Here is a 23,397-nt window from a genome sequence, read left to right as displayed (position 1 = left end):
CATTTTATAGGAACAATGTTGAAGATAGATATATTTGTTTTCCAAAGTTGCCGTCATTGAACAGAAACTAAGATGGAGATTTCATTGTAACTAATTAGAAATTCCTCTTTCAGGTATGTAATAAACGATGTTCGCACAAAATAATGTACGATACACGAGCGGTATGTTTGTTTTCATTTTCTCGGAAATTAAAAAAGCTCAACTACGTTTCGCTTTTTCAATCTTTTCCTCGAACATGAAACGTCAACATACCGCTCTTGTAACGCATATTACTATTATATTTCGATTAATGTTTATGTATTGGTGATTGAGATGGTGATGAATCATTGTATGTCAATTTTCAATCCGGCATTTGTCTTCGTGACTGAGGGAACCATGAAAAACACTAGTCAGATTGGGCAACCACGAGGTTTTAACCCGGGAACTCCCGAACTCTTAACTGACATGAACCACATTTCTTTCCGTGAGGTTCCGTCCCGTTACGCTGCGTGAAGTGCATTGTAATCCGGCTCTACTCTCTTCAAGTATAGTCTGAAATTGAAGCTCTGTAGTAATTTCTACCAAAAATAAATTTAACACTCTGTAAAATAAAAATGTTTTAACGTGAATTTCAAAACATTGTTTAATCTTGATTACATACAAATATATTACAGTTTACACAGTTCTTTAAAGCATTTTATAGCACTGTATAACATAATAAGTATATGTCTTTCTCAATTTGATACCAGTTATGTACAAGAATAAAAAATGATTCATAGGCTAATTGTTTGTAAAGGCGCATTTACACCAGCGTAATATTGTTGGCAACACAAGTTAGCAAAAAATCGTAAGAATGTTGACAACATTTTTCTTCAACAAGGTGTTTAAATCGAATCAACATTGTTGTCAGAATTTAGTTGAATTCAGGAAGCCGAGAGAGGAATATGTGCTACCACTGTGAAAAATTATGAGTTACGGGGAATAAATTTCTTCAGTTCCGCATCCTGATGGTTTCTCTCCTTAATTCATGATGAAAACTGTGTTGTTGCGTCCTTAATTTTTTTAACCTCAACTCTCTCCATATTTCAATTCTGAAATGTATTGTAATTCATCATGTTTCTTGTTCCTATTTTTATAGTGCTCTCACACTTAACATCCTATAAAACCGGCCAATTTCTGTACATGTCTGTGACTATTAAAGTAATCATACTTTCTCATTCCCTTTAATATTGGAATGTAAGTACTTAAATATAAGTCATTCGTTATCTCGTGAAACCAAAAGCTTGTGTGCTCGTAGCATAGAGTAAGAATCTTATGGTGTGGTATGAGAGCTAGCTAGCTACAAGCGGAAGAGTAGCGAGGAACGGAAGCTACTCAGCCTGCTTTCCCTCACACACAGGTTGGTTTCAAGAGATAACGAATGGCCTATAGTAATGGAATACACAACACTAAAATCTCACAACCTTGAGTCCCAATCAAAATTAAATGCTCATTACATGATTATGTTGACAACAATGTTACGTCGGTGTAATATACCTTAAAAGTGTTGTAAATATATGTTTTAAACATTTCTTTAATATTTACAACACTGACGAAACACTATTTCTCGTTGTCAACTTTTTGTCAACATTTATAACTGCTTTTTTTTTTACGTTTTTGTTATGTTGTTAACACATGTCGCCAAAGATGTAACCCACGGTATAAATGCGCTTTTAGATTTATAACATCATTTTTTGTAGTTTAAATCGAGGCATGAAAGAGTTTACATACTGATCACAATACGCAATCCGTATCATCTTGTACAAATTGCGATCCATAAAGCGTCACACCTTTACCATAAATGTGACATCAGTCTAGTTGAGTTTAATTCAATAGAACAGCCGTAGTAACAAAATACAGAATTATATATACGTAACTTATAATAATGAGAGAAAAAATATAAATCAGACTCTTAATTACTTTATTATCATATTGTACAAACTTAAATAGCAAGCTTAGTTCAGAATTGTCTAAACAGTTGTTACTGCATTCCTCAAGGAACTGGAAAATTAAGGAATCGGTAGGCTACAGATAGCATGTTATGAATTAAAAGTGAAGAAGTGAACAAATCAGGCGCACTTAGGCCACTTGTGGTAATCTAGAGGCTAGAAATGGACGGTAAATTTTGTCAGGAACCCTTTCGATCAGGGACAGGGTTTCTTCATGTCGTAAATTTACTACATGGACTTCCATGCTCTACTTCCCTTCGGAAACAAGCCATGCCAAGAAATGTTATCGTCGAGTTTGAATCCGCGAATTTCGGATCTACTGATAAGCACTGTGACTACCATGTCGTCATGCATTTCGTTAATCTAGCTTTGTCATTGTGTATATTTTGTCCAATTTAAATTTCCGTACAATTTTCTTTACTCCAATTCAGTTTTCGTGCATTCTTCTTTTACCCAACTTCATATTATGTCCCAATAAATACATTTTTTTAGCAATGGTAAGACCATTAACTTGCCTCACTCGCCCCGACTCTACCAGTGTGGCTCATAGATGTCTCTAGTGCCGATAGGCGTAGAGCACTTAGTTCGTCAGAGATTATCCAGAGTGCACTATAGGCGTTGGGTCTACATGATACTCGTAATGAAAGATGATGGAGATTTGTTAGAATGTTACAGGGAGACCGGGGTACCTAGAGAAAACCCCTGTGTTGCCTGGACTACGGTCATACCCAGCACAAGTTATACATTTTAAGGTAGATCAACCGGAATTTGAACCTGGTTCACAAGCCCAGTGTGCCAGCATTGAGCCATCATACAGTAGCTGTTCCTGTCTTCAGAAAATTATGTCCACATTTAATCGCTGCGTTTTATTTCTCGTCCGTTTTATTGAAATGCTTAATGTGACTGAAAATCACATACTTTTCTATAGGAATATACGTATTCCTTATTGTTTAGTTTTTGTCCTATTTTGCGTACCCTCTTTTGTTCCAGGTTCGTAATTTCAGCAGATTATCTCTCCCAAGTCGTTTCCCTTTGTCTTCTACCGATGGACTCATCCGGCTGTTTCCTTTGAAGCTTCTTAGTAATAAAATATTCATCCAACCTACTTGCGAGGGCTGTGCGGATGTAGATAGGTGATGGTGTCGACGTCTTTCAACCTCCTTACTTGATAAACCCAGTTCAGATATTTGGGATGTGGCATATGTTACAAATATGGCATTGCCATTAAGAAGAAATTACAAATGAGAGGTGTGACAAGCAAAAGCGAACATCTCCACCAAATACAAATTTTAACAATACATGGATACAAAAATACAATATTGAAATGCAAGCTCCTTCATTTTGGTGCCAAAAGGGCAGTTCATATCTGTAATTAACAGTGGCGTAGCACGAAATTTTGAGCAGAGAAAGCTAACTCAAGTTGTTTTTCTTGTACATATGAGAAAACGTATTACAAAAATATAGTCTTGAAATAAATAGTAGTCAATGTCAAGCCAGCAGTCCGAAGATTGGTTGGAACCTCGTAAGTAACACTAATAAGGCATGACCTCAAATGGTACGTAGTAAAATATGATTTCATGGTTTACACATATCTCTAACAAATAGACACGGTCATTTGTTTTTTAAATCGCACTTTTGTTCGTAAGTCAGTTTTGATAATAGAATTGTCCTAAAAATTCAAGTAAATTGGTGTCAGGAACTGTTATTTCACTCATTATTTATTATATCAGCCACAATGCACACTAACACTTCAACTGAACCAACTCACGAAAGGGATAACTCGGAAACTAAATTATTTGCAATGTCGAAGCTAGCTTCTTGCGAGCCTTGCGACCAGGATAGTTTAGTTAGGAAGGGATGGAAAATCTGCGGGGTGGGTTACACAGAAGAATGAATGAAAGAAACCGGTCTTCTTGGAAGCTGGTGTGTGCAGGCTTCTTGTTTACTGCTGCATCACGAATCATCTTGAGCTGCCGCATCACAATATTTAATGCATAAAAATAAATTCTATTAAAATTAATAAATAATTTTTTCATAAACAGCAGGTTTATTGTGAAATTATTATTAACTGGGGAAGTTGAGCTTTTTAGCTTACATTGACGCTACGTCACAGGTAATTAAATCTACAATGAAAATATTCGTTTAAAAATTACATTTAAATATGGACATGTTCGTTTTTGAATGAACCGTTTGGACATGTTTCGCTTTGAATGATTGTCAAAAAAATAAATATTTTGTTTCTTCATAATGATGTACATTTTATTGATTGATACTTGCTATTCTATATCAAAATACTTATTTGTAACATTTGATTATATCGAATCATAAAAAAGGAAATTATGAATTGATGACTATAACATTAGCATTGCCTATTAGCCTTTTACCAGAAGTTACATTATTGTGCTTCTCTCAGTCATTTTCATTATTTTCAGATAATGACAAAATAGAATGATAAATTGACTACTGTAACAATTGCATGATCTATTTCAGAAACCTTCTTGAGTTGACTGTTACACTTAAACCAGAATCATATTCTAAGCAATCGAACGAAATTTCCTCCTGTTTTGTGTTGTCCATGGGAATACCGTCAATGGTGGATATATACCAACTTAAGTTCTGATTTTGTCAGTTTCCTCGGAAAGTAAACACGTCCTTCAACCATGTTACTGCTTTATTACAACGCTGATAGAAGCACGAAAATAGTGCTAGCTGCTCTGAGCGGATATATCTGTTCTTGAGTGGAATGGAAATCACGTGACTTGAATCAGCGCTTCTGATTGCTGTATGGACTAGTTCTTCTTTGCACGAAATGTATATGTAGACGGGTTTGTGTTTGCTCTCAACTACACATTTTCACAGGTGTGTATCGTGGAAAACGTTCCAGTTTATTTAAATTACACGATGTATTTACATTCCTCTCATGCTGTAAGTTTCGTTCCATATTGTATCTCTTTTTTTTAAATTGTGGATATGTTCGCTTTTGCGTGTTACCACCTCAAATATTCTAGGAAATGTGCGGAATAATTAGTAGAGCATTAAAGAATTAAATTACGAAGACTACTAAGATAAATTTTTACAAATATATGGCCGCCCAAGCCATTTTACGTGGTTGTAAAAGCTGAGTTGTAGCGCATACATTAGTAAAACACGAGCTGCTGATATAACTAAATTGTTTTGTTAATGTTTTTCATAGAAACACAAATGTTTTCCATAGTGACATATCAAATAAAGAGAGATCATATTGCTCCAAAGTGTTTATACTTAGGCCTACTTAGTCTTACTTAGTCTATCCTCTTCTACCACCTGAGCAATGGACCTTGCCTCTTTCCATTCAATCCCTCTTTCACGCATGGTATCTTGGAGTCCTTCTTCTCAGGGTTTCCTCAATCTTCCTTTAGGTCTCTTACCCTCCATTCTAACTTGCCACGCTATTTTTGAGTATATATCATTGTTCATTCTAGCCAAATGTCCAAACAACCTTAATTGTGATAATTTTATTTGTTCTACGAGAGGATCAGTTCCTAGACCTAACCTTATTATTTGGTTCCGTATTCTATCCCTTCTAGTTTTTCTTTTATTCTTCTTAAATATCTAATTTCCATAGCTTGTAGCTGACTCTTATGTTTGGAAGTCAGAGACCATGTCTCGGCTCCATATATTAATGTGGGGATATATATGGTTTTATATACTGGTAATTTAGTTTTCTTGGAAACTTCTTTTTTATTAATACAATTTTTGTTTAACATATAATACAGTCTTCCTGCTGCTGAAATTCTATTATTGATTTCTTCTTCTATACTACCATCACTGTTGATAATAGAACCAAGATATTTGAATTGCTTAACCTGTTCCAGTATTCAAAGTGTTTATTGTTAAGTAAATTTAACCATAAAGAAAGAAACATTGTAAACATGACTTAACTTTATACACTGTCAGTCAACGGAGCTGAAAAATACGACGAAAAATTAACATATTATTGGAAAAATGTTTCTTTAAATTTCTGTGAATCAAAATATCGCAACCTTAGAATACGGTAATACTGTCATAACTACTAAAAGTTAGTCTTGAGTAAATACAAGATAAATGTTTCAAAGCCGTATGAAAACTGAGGATTACCGAGTATCAGTATGAGCCCTGCTGACTTCGCACTTGAGATGCGACAGTTCTACTGTTTGAAAGAGGATTAAATAAAGGTTACAAAACTGTCTGTAACTCAAAATTCAATTTTTGGGAGTTACGACAGTATTACTCTAGGGGTGCAGTATGTGGACATCTTTTCTGCAAAGTCAAACATTTCAATCGGTATAATTTAAACTGGACAAAATGTTATGGGACAAAAACTTTGGATGAGATATCTGTGTAGCCATAAAAAGTAGTGGACAAATTATTATTTGTGCACAAATCGAGTTGGACGAATTGTTCTGAAAGCTAATTACTGCATCACTGAGGACGACATGGAAGCATTACAGTTATAAGAAAACGGCACGCCTGTGCGCCATAATAAATAAAGAGTCTTAATACATTAATTTAAGCTGAAGCCTTATCCGTGTAATCTGTGATGTTATCTAATTAGCATGCTACGGTAAATAACGGGGTTCTAATTTCAGTCTTTACTTACGGTATAGCAATTCAATTCAAGGTTAATTTAGAATTAAACTACCTGCAAATGCATACCATTATTGTTGTAGGTTATCGATGGTAAATATATGATTCAATATAAAAATAATATAGTTAGCCGTTGTGGCTAAGCTTTATGACTCAATGCTCATAAAGAAGAGGTCCGATTCGTTCCTAAGGATGCGATTTTGAACTATAGTGGAAACTCCTAAGTTCGACAGAAATCAAGTTCGACATCCTATAGTTCGAGTAGGAGAATTAGACACGCCCCTATACGCGCACTAAGAAATGGATTTGACATTTGAATGGAAATTGGTACTGTGTCTTGTAGTGATACTTTTGTTAAAGGAAAACAGAATATGTTATTTATTAGGACATCCATATTGATCACTGATTTTAAATTAATGAACTCTTCTTTTTCTATTTGAGAATTGTGCCGTTTGTGAGACGGAACTGTCGAAACCCACTGTGGTACTAGAAGAGCATACACAAGTCTCGGGGCGGGCAGGAAATGCAAGTACAGTAATATATTCGTTGATGGATAACCAATTAGAATTTGTATTTATTTCACCTGCCACACCCACTACCCTTATTGGACTGTACTTTCAATTCTGTTCTGTCGAACTTAGGACAGTCCACTGTACGCGCTCCCTCTGCTCGAGATCCTGGTTCTCAGCCTAGTGTAGGCTATAACAGAGGCTACGCTATGTTTCTATTAAACAAAAAACATTGCTTTGTAAATTTCTTATAAGTCCCTTTATATAACAATATACGAAGAACAAAATAAAATCACATTTTCATAATTAATTCTAAATACATCAGTATTTTCAATCATTCCTTGAACACTTACTGGACTCAGTCCTTTTATTCCTATTTATTAGGTATGTCTCAAAAGTTTTTTTTCTATAGCTGTGCTTCGGTCAATTCACACTGATCTAATCGACGCAGCTATGACTTAGGAATACCAAGACTTCCTAACAATTCACTGCTACTTTCCCGGTTTGATGGATGTAGCCTCATTCTCTAGAATATGTGGTCTTTCTGAACAAGATTTATCTTCAAGGCTTAGGTTTCCATCATTTAACCGCTTAAAACACTTTTCTGCCGTCCTACTATTGACCACTCACTCACCTTCCATTTTACATATTTCTACAGCTGCTGGCTTTTTTATAAGTCAAGAGGCGAGACATGGCATGTGAGCTGTGCGATAGGGGAAAGAATGAGCTATCAGAAAGAGAGGTTGTTTCTGAATGGTTAATATTATACGACTCTACCAACAAGGAAGTTCATCTCAAACTAAAACTTATCTTCCCCTTCTTATCCACTGGTGATATAGCCACGGCACATGACAAGGTCACAGGACAGGTCTTGCCTCCTCTACTGTACTCATGACTTTTTTCCAAAAGAAGCATAGAAACATTAGAATTGCGGTTGTGCCGTCATATAACTTATTTCCAATGCGAAAGTGAAGATAATAGACACTATATACCGCAAAGAGAGATGAAGTTAAATGTTCTTGAAATGTGTTTTAAAACAATAGCAAGAACAGACATAAACAAATCATTCGTTGCCCAGCAACTCGAGACAAATGAGTAGAACATTAAATAGGAAGTAGTATCACAGTCTAGTATATAGTCACGAAGCTTGAGGTGATGAGGATACTAGGAACAATAAACTATGCCGGTACTATTTCACATTGTCTGTGATGAGGTGATAGTAGCGATCCTAGTGGTTAACAACAATCTATGGATGCATATTCCCAACGTATTGAGCTTCGTGACTGTATATACTAGACTGTGATAGTATTGTCAATATAATTATGGAAATTTGTTATTCTTATTTCACGATTTTAAAAACTAATCGCTATACATTCTTCACATCCTTAATGCTCAATATTCTGCCTCCAAAAGTCTTTATGATGACTATGGGAGCGTGCATGGAGTTCCATCTTTTCAGTAGCAATCCATACTGCCGGATTTAACCTGTCGCAGTGTAGGACTGGTGTTTGCTGCTATGGCTCAGTGGATAGGGCGTACATTTCCCAACCAAACGGTCTGTGGTTTGAATCCCGAGGTGGGTGGAAATTTATCTCCCACTCTACGGGACTTGTCTTGTACTTGTCCTGAGATGTCTCTGCATCATACTGACAACACGGTCAAGGAGAGACGCCATGTAAGGGAGTCTAATGTTTGTTTATGGGAAGGCAAGAACATCTAGACTTCTAGATGATGAAGTAGCGCGTCACGAAATAAAAAACAAAATGTGAGGTGACACTAACGACTGAGCCAGTTTGTTGTCTCAGTAATGATCGCACATGGCTGAAATTATTATGCATTGCTTTGGTATTTATATTAGCCTAACTTATATTTATTTGCACACTTCTGGTAGGTTTCAAGTCCTGATATCACGTTTCCATTATTACATCATGTGTCCGAACAGTACAAATGTATGCATAGTTGAAATTCCAAAAGATATAAGGACATTCGATTTATCTTATATTTGTGGTATGTACCTGCTTAATCTTATTTACCGTGCATCACAGTATGTACAAATGTCGATCTCCAGCATCTATGGAGGCACACCTATTTTTGTTTTATTGTAGATAACGTATACACGTAAGAGTGGAAGATTGGTAGAGTCGCCGTTAAGGCATTGTGCTACAAGCCACATGATATCGGATTCATTCCCGATGAGGTCATGGATTTTTCCCATTGCCCTCCGGTAGTACTGTGGCAATAGGATTCACCCAACCTCTAACGCAAATGAGTAACAGGTTGTTTCATAGGGAACACACGTAGGACCTACATCACTACTGCTACTCAGTGATGATTGTTTCGTGCGGTGGGTGTTTTAACATCCCGACACTCTAAGGGCCTTTCAGAACCTGTAATGGTGGACTATAGCTCTGCTTGATACGCTTAAACATCACCAAATGAAGAAGTTAAGCAATGGTCATGTTTATCGTATATCTTCAAGTAGGCCTAGACCTACTTTGGAATGTTTCGTCCTGCTCGTTTTATTTAAATTGCTTATTTAACAACCACGTGATTATCTATCGTCGATAGAATTTATTGTAGCATGATGTTTTGGTGAGATGAGTCAGATGACTCGTCATGGAGTTGTCTTTAAAAAAATATCCCAACCAGATAATCAGCCTAAGCGGTATTCAAACCCACCTCCGTGGGCAATCTCAGAGTGTGAGTCCCACTCGCTACTCTTAGACCACCCGGTGGATGCTTTACTCTTGTAAGAATTAGGAAGTACTTCTCCGTGTATCACAATGGCGCAGGGACACCTTGTGAGACAACACAGGGCAATTCAAGACGAGTGGAATCTCTACCTCTTTACCGGAAATCAAACTAGGTCATCTCAATATTTAGACAGAAGAGATAACGCTTGAATTATAGATAAGCCAAAGCATTACATCGAACCTACAAAGAAGTACAAGTGCTAACAGGCCTATAACAACAGGGATTCCTTTTCAGAAGTCGCATACTTGGTTCCCTATGCACGCTTTCAAAGTTACAATCTTCACTTTTTGTATCTGGCTTAATTTTCAGCACGCGTTCGTTATGGAGAAAATTATCCTGAGCGTTAACATCTCTGGCAGTGATAAACGAAATTCACTAAAAGACAGTCTTTAATTCGTTTTCGCCAAGTCCAGAATCTCGAGTTGAACTTGAGGATTACCGCGCAGATATCGACGCTCCTCGATGCTAAGGCAACAGTTGCTATTGACGACGTCGTTCCACGATGCCGTCAGCGGAAATACGGGCCCCGTATGAGTGTCTCCTTCAGGCAAAGTGAGGCGTAGCCGGTATCTCTCTGCTTGTAGCGCATCCCCCATGAGCCAGAGCCATACAAGGCGATGTCCAGGCGTCGCTCCGGCGGCAACTTGCACAAAAAATACGACGTCGCCCTGAGTCGTGAAGGACATAAGAGAAGATGACGCCCTCTTGGTGCTTGACAACGGAAGACGGACAGTTACTGCAGGGCACGACGACTGGAGAAAGTACTGAACAATGGGGCCCTGATGGACCTCTCTGATGTGCTGTAGGAGCATTCTGGTACCTTTCAAAGCGCATCGGCAGTAAGATTGAGACTTTATCGGGAAGGGGCAATGAAGCAACAGCTCTTCAACTTCGCGTGGTGAAATCTTGTCTACTGAATTCTGTGGCGGTGGCGAATCATTCCTGACCGGAATCTGCCCTGCAGATAACGATCGTGCTCTTAGAGGAGATGCTGATGATCCTTCAATTGAGTAGGTTGATAATGTTTGTTCACTGATTTTTCTTGTTGGTGTCTGCTGATTGCAAGATGAAATATTCTCAACAGATGATGATTTTGGCTGTATTGTTATAAGCGACACTTCTTGCCCCGTGCTTTCTGAGTCATTAGAAGAACTTAGACAGATAGACGTCTGGGAAATGGATTCTCCATCAGCATTATCTTGATCATCTGAGACTGAACATTGGCTCGATGGTATGTTCTCGGTGGAAGAAGCTCTTTGTTGTGCGTGTCTTGTATCACTAGCGTTTGTGTGCGATTGTTCACAGTTATCTGAATGACTACCCAACTGTACATCAACTGAGGAGTTTTTCATCAAAATTGCTCTGGAATTTGATTCGTTGTCATCTGTTTTATAATTCTCTTGCATGCACGGTGTGACAATGCGAGATTTTAGGTATAGAGTGGGCTGTTGGATATTGATATTCTTCTTTTTCGGCGTTGCTTTGTTTTTGGCGTTGTTGTAACGGTTGAGCGTCGTGGTGAGGAGACTGTGAAGTTTGTCCGCAAGAAGACATCTGCCTCGTGGACCGAGACTCACGCGACACACGGGACAGCGATCAGCTCTGGCACGACATCCTCCGCAGAGCACGTGCCCGTTGCAGCACTGGAAGGCTGGCGGGGGCACTGTCTCCAGACAGACGGGACATTCCAGCAACTGCAACACCGACTGCAGGCAAGTCGACAGTCGCTGCAGACTCACGGGAGTTGTTCCGTTTCCAGAGATCTGCAACAATTGAATATCAAACGATTAGGAAATATTGAACTGACGTAAGAGCAATTTTTACATTTAAAAGTTCTCAGATAAAAAGTGACAGGGGATTTATGAAATCACATCAGGGTTGCCAGATGCCTCGATTTGGCGGGACATGTTCCGATTTTCATATAAAAATCCCGAGTCCCGCTTCGATTCCAGGGACACAAAAAGTCCCTCCATTAGGAAATTAGCAGCAGTTGTATAATTTTATCGTTACGTAGTAACTATTTTCTACTCGGCCTAAATAATAATTACATTAAATTTAAATTAATTTTTTTAACACTGTAGGTTTACACATTGGAAAAAATTAATATTTTGGCAAGTGTAAGGTTTGTGACAACGAATTCAGTTGTGAATATAATATTTCTGAACATGTTAATCAGAAATGCACGGCACAGAAAATGGAAAAAAAAGTTTGTTGATAATGCTAAAGTACAGTGATAAATATGTAATATAAGCTCTGAAAATGTATACACAAAATAAATATGAATTTAGCTATCAAAAATGTTATGTCATTGTAATCAATGAAAAACATTGAAATTTAAATACAGTATTTTGTCACATGTGATGCTATCTTATGGAATTTGTGCTTTGCAAATAAACAGCTGGGGAAGTCTATGAGACAGAACTACTATTAAGTCATTGAGTTAATAATAATTTGACATAACATATTATTGTCACAAGCCCTTCAGGAAGACGCCAGACAAATGTGGTGTAACTTACAGCCAGATAAATATTGTTTTGTGCTTGGAAACCTGTACCTACAATATTTTTTTTATTAAAATTGTAATTTTGATATTCATATTATTAGTTCCTTTAGCTGCCCTACAAAGAGATCATTTTTAATAAATTTTTGCAGTCACGAAAATGTCAACTCTGTCCACATTCATATCACTCTTTCTTTAAGACAAAACGTAAGTACTGTATGTGATGGAAGAAGGATGTCCCTGCTTGGTAGATCTAAAATCTGACAACCCTGAATCACATAGATTACGTGAAATATCTCTATCCCTTGCATGTGATTAAGTTTTCAGATTTTAGGTCTTGTTCGTGTCCTAGCCTGTCTTACACATTACAAATGTATCCAACTTATTGTTAATAAACTGTTTATTTTATTTTTTAATTGGCTATTTAACGACGCTATAACAAATACAAGGTTATTTAGCGTCGATGGGATTGTTGATAGCAAGATCGTATTTGGCGAGATGAGGTCAAGGATTCGCTATAGATTACCTGACATTCGCTTTACGGTTGTGGAAAACCTCGGAAAAAATCGAATCAGGTAATCAGCCCAAGGGGAATCTAACACGCGCCCGGGCGCAAATCCGGATCGGTAGGCAAACTCCTCAGCCGACTGAGCTACGCCGGTGGCTAACTGTTTATTAAAATGACTAAAAGTTTCTTCATAACATTGTCTTTCTTTAACATCGATTACATTTATAATTTGCACATTTACAATAGTTGTAGTTACATTGTTATTTATAGCTGCTACATCTTGTAAAATTATTCGTTGTTCCTTTTTTTCCATTGCCTACACTCCCCTACATGTTCTTTTCCACTATTTTTTTACACGTTTTAACTTCACCGCTGCTTCCGATTTCATAATAAAGCAATACTGACTCTCGTACACAAACGTTATCATCAGGCTTCGGCCTAGGGACACAGAGTAACCGGTATGAGGTTTAGAGTACACGGAGTATAAATGACGTCATGATTCGTGTATAGTCACCCAACTGCAACAGCACAGGTGGGTCCGTAATGTGGATTACCATTGTGCGTGAGCCTATTGCTGCTTGGCTGTGGTACGTGTAACAGGCTTCGGCGTAGGGACGCCTGATTGAAGGTTACAACTCACGTTAATACTTTAATGGTAGACATTTATTGTCTACACTAGGAATGTACTATTTATTTTTTATATTATTGGGTTATTTTACGACGCTGTATCAACATCTAGGTTATTTAGCATCTGAATGAAATTAAGGTGATAATGCCAGTCCGGGGTCCAGCACCGAAAATTACCCAGCATTTGCTCGTATTGGGTTGAGGGAAAACCCCGGAAAAAACCTCAACCAGGTAACTTGCCCCGACCGGGATTCGAACCCGGGCCACCTGGTTTCGCGGCCAGACGCGCTGGCCGTTACTCCACAGGTGTGGACGGAATATATATATATATATATATATATATATATATATATATATACTGCATCTGTACAGGGTGAAATATATTTTGTGCCGTACTGTGCGGTCTGTTTACATGTTGAGACACGTAGTAACTGCGCATTCCATCTCCCACTTGACTCTACCAACACAACACTATAGGCCGTGCGTTCTGAACTTCATGCGTTTCTGTGCCCAGGGCCGAAGACTGGTTATCATTGATCAATTTCAACCTTCACATACAGATATAATTATATGAATTCTTATGAGCAAATGCTGGGTAACTTTCGGTGCTGGACTCCGGACTCATTTCACCGGCATTATCACTTTCATCTCATTCAGACGCTAAATAACCTAAGCTGTTGATAAAGCGTCGTAAAATAACCGACTAAAATTAAAAAAAATATATGGATTCTTCCATTTTTTTTATTTTGAGTACCCAAGCTCATCACAATCCAATATCTTATCAATGCATATAGCATTGAAGGAAGGAACTCGTAAAGGTAAAACCATTGTAAAAAATTATTAAAATTACTCTCCTACTACTGTCGTCTGTATTTTGAACAACAATTATTGTTTATACAAGCATGACACAAATACCACAGCAATGAAACCTGCATCGATAAAAAAAAATAAACCTTCTAAACAGTAATGGTACTTAATGATATGTACGGAAGATACAGCTGTTTCAAATTGGGAACTTACTTTTGAATAACCCTATATATTGAATGCAACTAATGGGATGTGCATTATGTAATTAAAGATCTCTGCTAACCTCTCGTTTTTTCAGAACCATACTCGAGCGACATTCCGCTAGTTGTATAAATAGACTAAGTATATCGTTAAGTTTAAATTGAGATTTCGGAATACAAATTCCTAGGTCCAACAAGGAAAGAAACTTATCCTTGAGACACAATACAGTAAACAGCATTCGATGTAAAGAAAGTTGTTTTCCATGACCTTGAATGCGGAACTAAATTTCTTGAAAGATGCAAAAAATAAGCTCTTACACAACAGCCAATCAGCTGTTCTTCCACGTTCCCATCTCATATTCTCAGTAGAACAACCGCTTTATAAATAATTTACTGGATAAATTTAACGGACCTGTTTCTTTCTTATTGTTTTAATTTTTGCGGTTTCACAAAACAGTGCTGTTCGAATCCGTGGCTCGCTTATTGCCAAAAGTAATTCAGTAATTTTCGTTAGTGTTGCAGTCGTAAAATTTGCAGTTTTTTTCTAAGTTCTGCAATACGGAGCAGATTACATTGAGATTCGTACGATGTATGAGAGAAAACAAAAATAATAAAACCAGCATTTATTAAAGTTACTATTTCTCTTTGAGTATACTCTTCGATTTAACTTCATATTTAAACTATGGGTATAAGCATAGGCCCTACTCTTAATTAGAGAATTTAATTTTTGCAGTTCATTTTGAAGAAGTTTTTCAGATAAGTCTTTGAAATATAATAAATGAATTTAATGTTGTTCCATCAATGACTTAACATGCTAAGCCTGCGGAGTAATGGTTAGCGCGTCTGGCCGCGAAACCAGGTGGCCCGGGTTCGATTCCCGGTCGGAGCAAGTTACCTGGTTGAGGTTTTCTTCTGGGGTTTTCCCTCAATCCAATATGAGCAAATGCTGGGTAAATTTCGATGCTGGACCCCGGACTCATTTCACCGGCATTATCACCTTCATCACATTCAGACGCTAAATAACCTTTGATGTTGATAAAGCGTCATAAAATAACCTGCTAAAATAAAAAAAAAACATGCTAAATCATTGACAGAACAATATTAAATTCATTTATTGTAGAGAATTTAAGTTTAAGTCGACCTGGTTGGCGAGTTGGTATAGCGCTGGCCTTCTATACCGAAGGTTGCGGGTTCGATCCAAGGCCAGGTCGATGGTATTTACTGTAAGTGTGCTTAAGTGCGACAGGCTTATGTCAGTAGATTTACTGGCATGTAAAAGAACTCCTGCGGGACAAAATTCCGGCACATCCGGCGACGTTGATATAACCTCTGCAGTTGCGAGCGTCGTTAAATAAAATTTAAATATTAAATATTTAAGTTTAAGGTTTTGAGAACAGGAAATGTTCTGCCATGATCTATCGTTTAGGCCTGTCTTAAAATACATTGTGGTGATATTCAGATAAGTAAAATATATTGGATTATTTTATTGAATATATTTCAGTCAAAATTACTTATCAAGATTTTAAAACAACAAATTATATGTGTAAATATTTGTTGTTTTAAAATCTTGATAAGTCATTTTGATTGAAATATATTCAATAAAATAATCCAATATCATGATCCATCATGTTGAACGATTATTACTATTATGATTATGAAGTCCTCTTAAAGTAGTTATACATATTAATCTAATTTTAACAAGAGCTACAGTATGTGCGAAGAATTACAGTTTTTTAGAAATCACAGAAACATTATGAAATGACTGGATGTTTTCTTTCTAGTGCGCATTAGGGAAAATTCGCAAAAACTTGGTCAAAACTCTGGACCTTGTGCCAGAATGTTTAACTATAGCCCATACAGTAACTTAGTGATGAAAATTATTGAAATATCCTGCTACGCTATAATTTCAATTGACTATACTACTTTCCTTCCTCATTGAGAAAGATACGCCTCTCCCAGGTGTCCAAGTTAGTAAGATCGATGCATTATTTATTGGAAGTAAGTTTGATTTAGGTCCTTCCATTAATTTATTTATGAGTTATACATACATAGGCCTAGGTACGTCAATCCGGACTCAATGACAATGTAATCACGATCTATAAGAAATATGTTGCTAATGAAGATGAAGTGTGGCAAACCAAACATATACAGTATGCCGTATGCTCACAGAAAGCAAGCTCGAAGAAATTGTCAGAGATACTGATCTTCCCTCAGTGGATTGAGAGGTGTTTCTCAGTTTTGTATGTGGAGCACTAGAAGAATGATGTGACAGAGCATTTCTACAATTTCGTCTTCTATAAAGCTCTGATAGATCATGTTCATGACATCACCGCGGTGGAGGGGAGGAGATATACGTTAATAGCTCTGATGATGAAAAGTCAAATATGCACTAATTTCTCTATTTAGGAAGACAAATCAGAAAGTAATGGCCTATTAGCCTCCTCTTAGTCTGAAGAAGAGTAGTTCGCTGTCGGATGGGTGAAAAGTCAGTCTAGTGGGACGGTCTTAGAAAAAGAAAATAATAAGCGAATAATATAAAAAACAATAATTTTTAATTATAAACTTCGTAACTCCCAATCTAAAATAATTTACCCATACATATAAAAATAACATACGAAGTATACAATTATGATTTAGCGTCATTATAATAAATAACAATAAATATTTTCATTTTGTAAAGAGAAATATCCTTATATGTTCAGAAAAACAAATAAAAACAATATTTGTACTCTGAAAATATTCGTTCTACGTCACAAGGCGTTACTGGAGCAAATCTGAAATATGATACAGTATATCTTACTATCATCAGGTGAACAACTACTTTGTGAATCTAGTAGTGTATCTCGTATGTGGCACATAATATTAAACCCATAATTGTTTTCAAGAAATTTTTTTCATTTCTATTGTAATGACAGCTAGGAAGTTCGTATCGTAATTCCGATGTTGAACTTGGACTGTAACGCAACCGAATGCATAGCAGCACGAGACGTAAACATTTAACGAAGAATAATCGGGGAAAAAATAAACGTGTTACACACTCCTGTTTGCATAATTAATAATAGATGAGTTTTTTTGGGATCATGCATAATATTAACATTACGTTAATGATACAATAATAACAGAATAGGCCACTTTGTTCAGAACCTAAAATATTAACTTAATATAAATTAACAATATTCTTCAGACTGTACACAGCTCAGTAGAATGATCCTATGCGTTGTTTGTGAACTGCTTATCGCCTGTAGCGAATAGGAGCAGAGCGAGGCGCGGGTGAAATCTATACTCCCTGTAATCAACTGAAATGTACTGTTTTGATACGAACTTTATAGGCCTACCTATGCTAATAAGCTATAATGAAGCAATTTTTTTATGTTTCTACTCTAAAGTGCCGAATTCAGAATCCCAAGATCTTTTACTTACGTATTTTTACTTCAAAGTACTTCTCGCATCAGCCTATAATACTGATAAAAAATTCTTGATTTTTTTTTTTAATTTTTTCGTCTTCGATCTCCAGTTTTTCATCGAAATTGATCTTCAGTGATAAATATTGTGTTATTGAAATTAACGACCAATGACCAAATTTATAATGATAATAATAATAATAATAATAATAATAATAATAATAATAATAATATTAATAATAATAATATTATAAGAATATTATTATTATTATTATTATTATTATTATTATTATTATTATTATTATTATTATTATTATTATTATTATTATTATTATTATAGTTCATACTATTCTTGTCAATTGCATATCTTTACAATATTACTTATAGACTGTTATATTGATTGTATTTCATCTCACTACCATTTTCTATCATTCATTCTCATCATCATTTGTTGATTTGTTTTGTTTCTTGTGCTAAACAGTAATTGGCCTTGTGCTGTTGTTTTGCACGTTAATATCCTAAATAAATAAATAAATAAATAAATAAATTATTATTATTATTATTATTGAACTACATAACTTCTAATTATTCCGTTTATTAATTTAGTCGAGACGCGACTTGCACGTAAGTTTCACAGCCGAGGAATCCTGGAAGGCAAGTAACGAGAGCTACATTACACGTTCATACATGGATGGGATCGCGAGGCTCAGTTTATGACCCATTAATTAGCGTTTAACAGCCTCGTTGATTCTACTTCATAATTAAGCGAGCCACGTACATGCCATTGAAAGTCTTCCTCCGTTACCAGAACTGCAGCACTGAGGAAGGGACACACACATCTGTCCGAGCCACACTGCAATATATTCTACTACACGATGGGATTCGGTAACACAACTGCAACGCCACCGGCGTCGGTTAGCTGTGTTGGGATCCAATTTGTAATTCCGGCGATCTAAGAGGAATTATTACTGGATAATACATATTTTCTATACGCCTTACGTTTCATCTTCCATAATTTCACAACCACTGCTACATTACCGTCACCACCGTCATCACCACAATCAATATGACTATTCGCCACACCCGTCACTATCGCTACTACCGTCATCATCGCCATTCCCATCATCATCGCTGTTACTCGTCCTCTCGGCACTTTCTTTACCATTGCCTTCTCGCCATCATTCCTGTCACTCACTACTGTTGTTACCATCTCTATCAAAGTCGCTACAATTGCCATTATCATTACAACCCCTATCACCACCATCGTCGTCATCCCAGAGTCCATTACCACTTTCGTCACTATTCCTATCATTGTAGTTACCATTATCACTATCATCATCCCTACCACTAGTTACCATTTTCATCATTATTACCATTCCTATCACTGTAGTTAACATCACCACTGTCATCATCCTTATCACTGTAGTTACCATTACCACTTACGTTACCATCCCTATCACTGTAGTTACCATCGCCACTGTCACCATCCCTATCAATGTAGTTACCATTACCTCTTACGTTACTATCCCTATCACTGTAGTTACCATTACCGCTATCATCATCCCTATCACTAGTCACCATTTCCATCATTATTACCATCCCTATCACTGTAGTTACCATCACCACTGTCATCATCCTTATCACTGTAGTTACCATTACCACGTTCGTTACCATCCCTATCACTGTAGTTACCATTATCTCTTACGTTACTATCCCTATCACTGTAGTTACCATTACCACTATCATCATCCCTAACACTAGTTACCATTTCCATCATTATTACCATCCCTATCACTGTAGTTACCATCACTACTGTCATCATCCTTATCACTGTAGTTACCATTACCACTGTCGTCACCATTCCTATCACTGTATTTACCATTACTACTATTGTCACCATCCCTATCACTGTAGTTACCATTACCACTGTCCTCACCATCCCTATCACTGTATTTACCATTACCACTGTTGTCACCATCTCTATCACTGTAGTTACCATTACCACTGTAGTTATCATCGCCACTGTCATCCCTGTTGCTGCATTTACCATTACCACTGTTGTAACCATCCCTATCACTGCAGTTACCATTACCATTGTCCTCACCATCCCTATCACTGTATTTACCATTACCACTGTCCTCACCATCCCTATCTCTGTATTTACCATTACCACTGTCATCACCATCCCTATCTCTGTATTTACCATTACTACTGTCCTCACCATCCCTATCTCTGTATTTACCATTACCACTGTCCTCACCATCCCTATCACTGTATTTACCATTACTACTGTCCTCACCATCCCTATCACTGTATTTACCATTACCACTGTCATCACCATCCCTATCACTGTATTTACCATTACCACTGTCATCACCATCCCTATCTCTGTATTTACCATTACCACTGTCATCACCATCCCTATCTCTGTATTTACCATTACCACTGTCCTCACCATCCCTATCTCTGTATTTACCATTACCACTGTCCTCACCATCCCTATCTCTGTATTTACCATTACCACTGTCCTCACCATCCCTATCTCTGTATTTACCATTACTACTGTCCTCACCATCCCTATCACTGTATTTACCATTACCACTGTCATCACCATCCCTATCACTGTATTTACCATTACCACTGTCCTCACCATCCCTATCACTGTATTTACCATTACCACTGTCCTCACCATCCCTATCTCTGTATTTACCATTACTACTGTCCTCACCATCCCTATCACTGTATTTACCATTACCACTGTCCTCATCATCCCTATCACTGTATTTACCATTACCACTGTCCTCACCATCCCTATCACTGTATTTACCATTACCACTGTCCTCACCATCCCTATCTCTGTATTTACCATTACTACTGTCCTCACCATCCCTATCACTGTATTTACCATTACCACTGTCATCACCATCCCTATCACTGTATTTACCATTACCACTGTCCTCACCATCCCTATCACTGTATTTACCATTACCACTGTCATCACCATCCCTATCTCTGTATTTACCATTACCACTGTCCTCACCATCCCTATCACTGTATTTACCATTACCACTGTCATCACCATCCCTATCTCTGTATTTACCATTACTACTGTCCTCACCATCCCTATCACTGTATTTACCATTACCACTGTCATCACCATCCCTATCTCTGTATTTACCATTACCACTGTCCTCACCATCCCTATCACTGTATTTACCATTACCACTGTCATCACCATCCCTATCTCTGTATTTACCATTACTACTGTCCTCACCATCCCTATCTCTGTATTTACCATTACCACTGTCCTCACCATCCCTATCACTGTATTTACCATTACCACTGTCATCACCATCCCTATCTCTGTATTTACCATTACTACTGTCCTCACCATCCCTATCACTGTATTTACCATTACCACTGTCCTCACCATCCCTATCTCTGTATTTACCATTACCACTGTCATCACCATCCCTATCTCTGTATTTACCATTACTACTGTCCTCACCATCCCTATCTCTGTATTTACCATTACCACTGTCCTCACCATCCCTATCACTGTATTTACCATTACCACTGTCATCACCATCCCTATCTCTGTATTTACCATTACTACTGTCATCACCATCCCTATCTCTGTATTTACCATTACCACTGTCATCACCATCCCTATCTCTGTATTTACCATTACTACTGTTTTCATCCTTATCACTAGTTACCATCTCCACTATCATTACCATCCCTATCATTGCAGTTACCATCGACACTGTCATCTACTGTATACAGTTCACTAGCGCCTCTATATCACCTTCATCAATAAAATCAGTCACCACTCATTGCTTCTTTCCAACACATAACCACCATCACATCACTACTAATACTGAATTATGACCATATATTCACTAGCAGTCATGCATTACAAAGAGAAATAAAGCAGGTGAACAAAAGCTTACAGCTGCAGCACAGTCTAGTATATACAGTCACGAAGCTCAATACGTAGTAAATATGCATCCATAGATAGTTGCTAACCACTAGGATCGCTAATATCGCCTCATTACAGACAATGCGAAATAGTATCGGCACAGTCTATTGTTCCTAGCACCCTCACAACTCAAGCTTCGTGACTGTATATACAGACTGTGGCTGGAGTATAAGTGAAGGATGTGTAACTTGAAATTGTTATATGAAATTAAAGCCCACTCTCCGTATTTCAATCACATGTTTATCCATTACAAGCTCGGAATCGAGCAGGTTGATGAGCCCGAGACGCTAAATAATTAGGTTGACAGAAGTGAGACTGTTTATACGGGATGTGGATCATTACCACCTCGCGAAGCTCTTCTTTATTATCTCGCTGCACTCGTAAACGTGACAAACTCCACCATTAAAATGAAGTTGGCTCTTTTATGTGGCCATGTGTCCACGTCACATCTCTCGTTGATGTGTACAGCTCTATGAAATATTTAGCTCACTCGAATTCAAATTGTCGTCCGTTCAGAGAATAATACTGTATATATGCTAACTAGCGGTTACATAATCCGAATATTTTATACAATTAAATTGATTCTTGATCATATATAATAATTTCACAATACGAAAAGAGCTCAAAGTATGTAAATTGGACGACAAAATTGACAAAATTGAAAATAACTGGTTTGAACATACTATAACTAAAATAGACAGTACCATTAACAAGGAAACTATTAGAATACCGGACATCAGACGGCCTAGTATACGATGGGAAGATTCTTTGCGACGATACGGGCTCTTACTTGACCATGAAATAGAAGAAGAAGAAATAGATATTTTACTTGGTTATTCAACGACGTATTAACTACTGGATATTTAGTGTCGAGGGGATTGGTGATAGCGAGATGGTATTTGGCGAGATGAAGCTGAGGATTCGCCATAGATTACCTAACAATCGCCATACGTTTGGAGAGAACCCAACCAGGTAATCAGCCCAAGCGAGAATCGAACTCACGCCCGAGCGCAACTCCGGATCGGCAGGCAAATGCCTCAGCCGACTGAGTTACGCCGGTGACAGCAAATTGATATTTTTCATAACTATCAACACGTCACAATACACTGGCACTTACGAGTACAAGGAAAACTTACAAAATTGTCAGGTCGTAAACCTCCTTTAAAAGTTTTAACTCGGTTGGAAAATATGCTTAGTTCAAAAGAATGCCAGTAAAGGCTTACTTTATACAATAGGAGTATCGGCCGGAGTTCGCTTGAGGATTACTGGCAACAGCTATAGACTTTATGTTGGTAAGTGTGGTTGGCATATCTGTTATTGTTATTCCGAATGAAAGAAAAAAGAAAAGTGAATGGTGCAAGATGGAGTTGTTAAAAAGAGAAGAACGTGCTGTATTTCATTTTTGACTGCAGAAGGGTGTAGATCTACTTAAATCCATCGCAGTGGCTGTAGTACGTGGAGAGACATAGGCCTATCTATGGAAATCAACTGTAAAGGATTGGTGTGAGCGGTTTCGTTCTAGCCGAACATCTCTACA

At 37.3% G+C, this 23,397-nt stretch overlaps 1 protein-coding gene across 1 annotated transcript in view; it reads right to left on the bottom strand.

The window, feature by feature from the left end:
* Nucleotides 1-604: 604 nt before the first annotated feature.
* The window catches only part of LOC138703189 (uncharacterized), a 123,761-nt gene continuing 100,968 nt past the window's right edge, over nucleotides 605-23,397 (bottom strand). Inside the window, exon 2 of the mRNA XM_069830871.1 lies at nucleotides 605-11,598. Within this exon, the coding sequence (XP_069686972.1) occupies nucleotides 10,225-11,598 (1,374 nt within the window). The 3' untranslated portion in view covers nucleotides 605-10,224. The remainder of the gene's footprint in view (nucleotides 11,599-23,397) is intronic.

This window comes from Periplaneta americana, chromosome 7 (genome assembly GCF_040183065.1).
Source record: "Periplaneta americana isolate PAMFEO1 chromosome 7, P.americana_PAMFEO1_priV1, whole genome shotgun sequence".
NCBI lineage: Eukaryota > Metazoa > Arthropoda > Insecta > Blattodea > Blattidae > Periplaneta > Periplaneta americana.
Note: the sequence above shows the minus strand (reverse complement) of the source record. Positions and strands in the feature narration are given on the sequence as shown.